This window comes from Aptenodytes forsteri, unplaced genomic scaffold (assembly GCF_000699145.1).
Source record: "Aptenodytes forsteri isolate BGI_AS27 unplaced genomic scaffold, ASM69914v1 Scaffold57, whole genome shotgun sequence".
NCBI classification, from domain to species: domain Eukaryota; kingdom Metazoa; phylum Chordata; class Aves; order Sphenisciformes; family Spheniscidae; genus Aptenodytes; species Aptenodytes forsteri.
In genome coordinates, this window is record NW_008796220.1 from 1,434,518 (window position 1) to 1,443,218 (window position 8,701).

Sequence of the window (8,701 nt, forward strand, 5' to 3'; positions counted from 1 at the left end):
CAGCTTCTTGTGCACCTCCAGCCTTCTCAGTCAGTAGAGCATGGGAAACTAAAAAGTCCTTGGCTAGTGTAAGCATTACCTAGCAACAACTAAAACATCGGTGTGTTATCAACATTGTTCTCATCCTAAATCCAAACCACAGCACTGTACCAGCTACTAGGAAGGAAATTAACTCTATCCCTGCCGAAACCAGGACACCCCTCTTCCTCTGATGGCTTGACAGACCGTGCATTATGATAATTTTGTTGTAGGAACAGGCTGTCGCAAAGACCAAGGTCCAACCCACTGTGCTAGACACCAGGAAAGAAACCTGATCTGTAATATTTTTAGTTTCAAATGCCAGAAATCAACCTGAAATGAGAAAACTGTGCATGGAGGGGCATAGCAAATAGAAACACTCTGGTCTAGTGGTCACCCAGGCAGGCTCTAGGTGAGCAGAAACGTAATCCTGCTCCCCAAAACAGTGCTCCTGTGCCTTCCCCAATGCCCTCCTCCCTTCCTGAGGGTGAAGCACTTAACGTGTGTCCATCACCTGTAGACTTGAAATAATAGCCCAAGGACCTATTTTTTCATCACACCTCTATGTGTGATGCTTACTCTGATGCCTTCACGAGGCTCACCTGGAAGCTTCCTTCATTAGATCCTAGATGATGGGCTGTGATACATCATGTCGAAGCCATCTAGGAATGTCCCTACCTCTTCCCCACCAGGTTAGCTCCTGGCTCCTGTGCTCTAAGGGAAGAGTCCAACCAGCCTACACAGGAGCACATGCCACTAGAACAGATGGCTGTGAGCGCAGCAAGCCAGAAAACACAGGCTTGTCGGGCTTGGGAGACAGTTTCTGTCTGAGAGTACCCAAGCAGCTGCTGGTTCCTCACCCAGGGACAAATTAAGGCCTCCATCCAACAAAATGCTGGAATACAAGCTTAACTTTTTAGCATGTTAGTGACGTCCTGGTGGAAATACACGGGAATTTGAATTCACAGCTGGTTTGGGATATGTACCTATATATTATGAACATGGAGGAACATACGCAGGGAGGTGGAGAATGAGTTTTGGACTCTTGGTTCAGGCAGCCTTTGGGATGGAGCCAATATAACAAACTTCTTTTCTCCTTTGCATTTTGCTCGGCAGCGGTCCAGCCTGCAATCAACTTTTATGGCTCATCCGAAAGCCATGTGAGCATGTCAACAGGGTGCAGGAGACAGGTCCATGAAATAATCGATTGTTCTTATTTAAGGCTCATAAACTCTGTATTTCTCTTCCCGTACACAGGAGGATCTTTGTTTTGTTTGGGTTTTTTTTTTTCCCCCCTCCGTGGAGGCCCCACCAGGCACACCCTTGGAGCCAGAGAATGAGCAATAAGCGGGCTGCCAGCACACTGCAGCCTTGTTGTGCAGGATCAGTTGTTTCAGCAAAGATATTCCAGCTCCGGCAGTTGCCTCCTGCTGTTTGCCACTCAGGGATGCTTGCCAGGAATATAACTTCTAAGCTTAAGCCTGTCTCATGGGGGATTCTGTGGCTTTGTCATGTGAAACACAAAGTGAGAGGAACTGGTAAGAGCAAGCTGAAGGCTGTGGGGATATTAGTTATACACGGCTGTGGCGTGCCCGCAGCACAACCAGAGCAGATCTTCCCTGCACAGTGATGGGAAAGAGTAGTCCAGCTGAGGAGATGCCCTTTCAATCAGCAAACCCTTTTCCGTGGAAAGGAGGTTTTCTGTTAGTTGAAGGGGTGCGACACAGTAGTGATATGTAAGACAATTCTGTTGGTACTCTCCTAACAATTTTTATTATTGATTTAAAAAAGTAAGATTATAGTTTTTTTAGAGTTTGCTTGCCTTAATGCTTCATTCAGCTTTACATAAAGAAGTAGAATTAAATCTGGTGATAGTCACTTTTATCCTAGTTCTAATGCTAATGAGATGTTCATTGGAAACAAAATACGGTATTTCTCAGAATGGTCTTATATTGACAGTGAAGGCAAAGTGTGGCCTCAAAAGATGATAATAGAAAAGCCCTCCATGCAACAGGTTCACTTTGGAATGAAGCCTTTGCTTCCCTCTGAGTTCGGGAAACCTCTAGAGCGCTCTAAATCACAACCTAAATGAGAAATATCAACAGCTCTTTTATGCATTATGAGAACATCTATATTCAAAGGATTTTTTTAAAAAATGATGTTTTTGAGAAGGGATATAAGCCACTATGTTTGAAAGTGTGAATCTTCATGACAGAGGCAAGGAGGAACTTCCCCCAACAATCTTCACAATCCTCTACTCCATCGTCATTTGTTCTTTTTTTCAGAAGTGCATAATGCAGCCTCTTTCCACAGTAAATGTTCTGGATACCTGGGCTGTGGCATTGCATGAGCCAGTCCAGGACACCTGAAAAAGTTATTATCGTTCCAATTCCTTTCCTTTTGAGTACGCCCTCCACCATTTCCCAAGGACTTCAGAAGATAAATCTCTTTTCATAAAACCAATTCTGCAAATGGCATGCTCGTGCTGTAGTTATTCACACAGCAGATTACAACCCCCACCTTATTATCAGGTTTATTTTCCTTAATATTCCCTTTTTTTCCCCCATTATTTGGTCTGGCTGTTTCTCCTCTCCTGTGGGACAGATGGAGTTGCCTCCAGTTTAGTTTTTCTCTCTTTCTTTTCCTCCTTTTTTTTTTTTTTTTTTTTTAAAGACAGATAAAGAAAGATTTCTTTTCCGGACAGAGAGGTGGAGGCTAATTGCTGGGTTAATTGAGAAGAATGGTGCTTCTGATGTTCTCACAAAGTATCAAATAGCCTCAACATATTTCTCCCCCCTCTCCCTCACTCCACCTAAAGAGACCCATTGAATTTGCACATTACTGTACAGAAGTGATTATGGGTTTAATTGTATTTATTTTCCTTGGTGGGGAGGCCATCATAACAGTTTTTGATTGCTTTTTATAAAATCACCCTCAAGGTCATATGTAGGACTTTGCTTTCCTGTGCAGCCATAACAAACAATTTGAGGGTCACAGCCAAAGGCTCAGTTGAGCAATATTCTTGCTTTCTGCTTTCAGAGAAGAGGTCAAGTGCAATAAAAGAAGGAAGCATAACTTTTATTTTCTTTTAAAAAAAGGGGAAGACAATCTTGTAAAGCAGCAGCTGTATATTTATTCTGACCCAATGAAAAACACAGAGTTACAGAGAGCTGAGGGTTAGAGGGACAATATGCGATTTTTTGACATAAGTATTTGTAAGTTTGGCTAGAGTTTGTTTTACACTCAGACTCGGTAAATGGTGAAATGAATCCCCGCTAATGCTTTTTTTTTTCTTTTCTGTGATGCTGCTCTTTTATCTTCAGCAGTTGAACTTTTCTTTTTGCACTTTCTTTTCTCCCGAAGACTGAGTGCCTTTTGGCTTTGTTCTGGGAGGAGTTCAGAAACTTTGCAAACAGCCAGGGAACAACGGCATTACGGTGTGACCGTGAGTGTAGCTGATATATCTGTTTCCTGTGATTACATGTCGGGTCTGACTGCTGCTTCTAAGGGAAAGCCAAAGCGTCACGTACAGCAAATGCCTTCTGGTGGTCTTGATCTTGCAAATCTTTGCACCATTGACAAGTGTGCTTGGGTTGCCATTGCATCAAGGGACAGAGAAGCCCAAGAGCCAGGCAACAACCACCACCTTGAAGTCCAATTATTATTATCCCTACACATCCAAAGCTTCAGCCAGGGAGGGGAAACCTTGCTTCTATGTAGGATTTCCCCCAGGAAAGGTCAAACCTGCAGGCCGGGCATGGCACAGCTAGTGCCTGCACGCCTGATGCTACTGAAACATGTTGGGACTATTGCTCATATTTGCACCCAGTGCAGAGCAGCCACCAGCACCCAAGCTTATCAGACACCCAGAAATCCACAAAAGATATGGAAAATCTTTGAATCAACAGAGGGAAAAATCATTCAGGACAACTGACATGCAGTTAGCCTATTACTCAGGAACGGGAGATTTTAAAAAGATGAAAGAAAAAAGGGAGACAGAGGACCGGTCATATGTAAGGAGGCAGACAGTGATTTTGGGGAGCTATATGAGGGTGAGCTACTCCTGACACGCCAAAGCCACCTTGTGCAGAAAAGTGTACAAGAGTCAGTGCAGAACTGGTGTGAACACCCATCCCAAAAGCATTAACTCTTGCTGGTCAAGCTGCTTCTGCTTTTGCAGGAAGTGGGACTCCATGTAAAGTGCAAGCTGTCTGCTTCTCACTCCTTACTAGTTTTCCAGTGAGGCAGGTGTCTGTAGTACTGGTAGCAAAGCACGGCTCCGTTGTGTGCTCCGTTATATCTCAGCACTGCTCACGAAGGGAGAAGGAACGAACGTCCATTACTGTTTTACAGCAGAACCTCTGGGGGTAGGGCAGAAGGAGACAAATCCCAGACCTTTATGGGAAACAGGCGTCTTCCCATGGCTGCCTCGAGGTGCATTGGAATGTCTGCAAAAAGAAAAGGACTCAGGAATCTCATCCCATCAATCCCATCCCATCATTCCCCCACCCCTGTCATCCCATGGGGAGGGGATAGAAGGGTTTGTGTGAAGAAGTTAATATTTCTAACTTGTCTTGTAGACAGCTTGAAAATTTTGGATGGACAAAATGTGGCTGAAACTTGGGAAAACTTTTGGGGAGGTTGTTTGAGGCAGAACTATGATTTTGCAATCAAAAGATAGGACAACTTTGGCTACCAGCCTTCCTGGTTCAGTGGTACAGCATGGCAGCAATTAGAATACTCATTAAAAACTGTATGAAGAGAAGTGGAAACAGAAATGACTATATTTCAGTGGGCACAGAGCATAGGAAGTCAATAAAGACCTTGGGGAAGATGTCTTTTTTTATGTTAGGAATAAAATAAATCACAGTGATCTACAGTTCCATTTCTAGATGGTGGTGCTAAAATTATTAACACTGCTGCTATAAGGCAAATGTATTTAATAAATATTTCTTTTCTCAGTATGGGAAGGAGCAGGATGGTAAATTATATCACAAGAGGAAGATGGACCAGCAGTCCATTTATTGCTAAAGAATGTTAATATAATGAAGATGTTAAATAATATCTTTTAAGAACACACATTCTTAAATCAACAGGTCCGGTCTCATTCAAGAGCTTTAAAACTGCTGGTAGAGGCATTCTGTGGCCCACAAATATTAATTTCAGAGTACATGGGAAATTACAGAGGGCTTTAGAAGTTCTGATCTTGTGTCAGGATCCAGGCAGGTAAAGGAAAATATATATTTGCTGCTTAGCCTGATATCAACCACAGGTCAAAAGAGAAAACTGGATGAAGTTAAATGTTACAGATGATTGAATCCATAAAATACTAACCATAGGAATATACTGAATGACAGGATAGAAATTTCATGGAAGAAAAGACAAAAAACTTTAGTTCATTTTCTAAGAAAATTACAAGTTTGTTCGATAGAGTTAATTCTGCAAAGCATGTGATAGCGTGATGACTAACTGAGGATCACCTGCCAAGATCTCATGGCAGCTAGTAGACATGAAATGTACTAACTCAGAAAGTAAATTGTTAGTGGGGGACTGTTTTCATGCCTACTTGGATACCACTGCACATCATCGATGATCTGAAAGTAAATGGAGAACCATCACTGATCACATTTAGTGAATGCCGTTCAAACCAAATGCAGATTTACACAGCTGAGAAGAGAGCTGGGCAGGGAGCAATTAGGAATGGAAGTCGTGGTTACACAATAAGGGACTTGGTCAGATAAAGCCATGATCGTGAAAAGGATCAGAAGTCAGCGTGGCCCAGGGGTGCCCACCTGATCTCCCAGTGTAATGAAGAGGCAAAAGGAGGTAGTATAGTTTTTTACTGTGAAAAGCAAGAGGCAGAGTGTGGGGATAAGCTAGTTTTGCCTCTATACGCAGCATCAAGAACAATAAAGGAGCAGAAGAACTAGGAGGTCTGGCTTTCCAATTTTAGAAGGAGCACTGGGTTGTGGGAGAGGATGCACTGCTCCATGAATTGGAGACGATTCCTTGCAGGGAGAATCTTAAAAACCTTATCACCACTCTGAATGAGGGCTGAGATTTGATTTTACCTGTAAGTACTTTAACAGAAAATGCTGTTTTCTACACCTCTCTGCAGTGTAATGCAGGATGGTACAAAGAGAACCACTGTCTGAAAGCTCATCCTTGACAAGTTGTGATTGGAAATAAAGCAGAAATTGTGAACAGTAAGAGAGATTAGCTGTTGGAAAAGATGATCATAGAAAATGGTAGAGTGATGTCCCCAAGTCACTTAATTGATTGTCTGTCTTTCTGGAGGGTATGCAGCAAACACAGATGAATTAACTTCCTCCAATTTTTCAATAGCATGATGTGCACAGACCACCAGGCGACATGATCTAATGGTCCCTTCAGTCTGCAAATGAATACCATTTCAAATATTATCCCAATTTCAACATAGCACGTTTTGTATTAAGAACATTCCATTTTTCTTGAAGTCTCAGATGTATCTCAGAATAACAGTCTGTTATTCTGTTGTTTTACATGAAGCAAGCTGAAATTAGTGCTGGTTTATTACAGTGTATTCAGTATCATTTGTAAAAACACTATATAGCAAGCTTAACAGAAACACATTTGTATACAGAAAAGTATATATAAGTATGTCTAGGGAAAGAGACAATTTACACATGGGGGAGTTGGTGTTTGTGGGAGCAATCCCATGGTTCCCAGTGATTATAAGCAAGAAAGTGTGAGATCTCTTTTTCGTCTATTAAGCATATTCTGTAACATCTTATCTGGAATCTACTGAAATCTGCAAAGAAAATATTTAATGGGTAGTCCTTATTCAAATACTAGCTTTGTTATAAGACTAGGAAAACAGAACTAAGACTAAGTTATAAGACTAAGAAATCAGTGAAACAATGAAAGCCCCTCAATATAAGAATAAATGAGGACATCAGGATAAGCAGAATGTGTTCAGCAGGAGTGGATGCAACTGGGTGGGAAAGGTACACAAGTGTTATGCAACTCCCTTATCACTAAGAGCAGCGGGAGCTGATCAAAGGCGAGCATTGATCAAGGTAGTTTTTAATCTGATTTGTATATTAAAACTTCTTCCCTCCTTTTGCATCTCAATACTGAAATTAAACCAGAGATCTGATCTTCCTAATCCTTCATGCTAAGGATGGGTAGTATCTTGTGGGGAAGGTAAGCCAACTGTTTGGTCAGTATAAAGGTCACCAATAAAACCTGCTAACACCAGTAGAAAGCTGGCCATGGTATGAGATGGCACGGTTATTAGCTAGTACACATAAAGGGAAATGTTGGGAGCATGATAGACCCTTTCTAAGGAGGTCTGAGGTTGCCAGGCTTTGCGGTATGCCCTGCTAGCTCCTGGGAAACAGGGCTTGACCTAGGAAGACATATCCCAAGTGCAGAATGATTAGATGTCTGAGAGTCCACTCTGTCCAAATACATTGTAAAGATAGCGATAGTCTCCTTCATAGGAGAGAAAATATAAAAGGAGATAAAAGAATAAACCATCCTGAGATGATAGACTAGGATTGCCAGCTCGCACAAGGCAAGAACAAAGGAGGCATTTGACAGAGCCGAAGAGAGTCAAAACCAAGGGATGGAAATGCCTTTTCATGCACTATGTACTTAGACCACAGAATTCATTGCTTCAAGAAGTCATCGAGACTAAATATTAGAAAGATTTGAAGGATCAGATCTATATTACTGACAAATCTTATCCAGTTATACTAATAGATGGTAAAAGGAGAATGTTGGCAAGGAGATGAAACCTTATGCTTTGAGGCGAAGCTAACCTCTAATTAGGGATTAAAATGAGGCTTTCATGGGATGGGGAGATCATCTCACATCCAGCTAACAGGGAGAAGTTTCTTATACTGTATTTGGAAGCATCTGGTTTTGAACAGCAGCTGGAAGAGTATGCAGGATTAAATCAACAGCTGATCTAAACAAGTTGCCAGTTCTTATGTTCCAAAGCTGTTTTGCCCTCCCCTCTCCCTGTCACAAGCAGTTTGTAATCTGAAAAGTAACATACAAATTAAGTAGTAATATCCCATTTTAACATTTAGAGAGTGAGTAGGTTAAAACTGGCATTTTCCAAACACAGCTCCCTTGCACTGGAATTGGAGAGACTTAGATGCCTGCCCAGGCTGAATGGCCTCGCTCAAGTCTAGAAAGGCAGCCTGTGGTAGAACTGAAAAATGGACTGAATAAATAAGATCTGTAAGGAGCTGATAAATCCACAGGGAGAAGTACAGGGCAAGGTGGAAATTTTGCAGGCCACAATAATATTTTATCCTTAATCTCATAATTTTATTGCAAAACCATTTGTTTACCCATCCCTTACAGTTCCTTTGACTGTGAGATAATGACGGGCTATTAGATCTATGGTTGCATTTTGCTCTTCTGTTGTCTTCAGGTGGCAAACTCTTGTTCACTGGCCCAGGACCCGTAGAACTGCATGCTCATTACATTCTGATATCTGATGGAGGAGAGCTCCAGGTGGGATCCCCCGAGGCCCCTTTCCATCACAAACCACACATCTATCTCTATGGAAGCCTCCATTCTCCACCACTATTTCCATATGGGGTCAAGTTCCTGGCAGTGAGGAATGGGACCCTTTCCATTCATGGTAAGTACATTTTTTTCTTCTCTTCAAAAGCAAAGCACAAAT

General features: G+C 42.0%; 1 protein-coding gene across 1 annotated transcript in view; it reads left to right on the forward strand.

Moving 5' to 3' along the window:
• Nucleotides 1-8,701, forward strand: part of PKHD1 (polycystic kidney and hepatic disease 1 (autosomal recessive)) — a 289,357-nt gene that overhangs the window by 100,049 nt on the left and 180,607 nt on the right. The window contains exon 36 of the mRNA XM_019474554.1: nt 8,447-8,659. Coding sequence (XP_019330099.1) covers nt 8,447-8,659 — 213 coding nt within the window. The remainder of the gene's footprint in view (nt 1-8,446; nt 8,660-8,701) is intronic.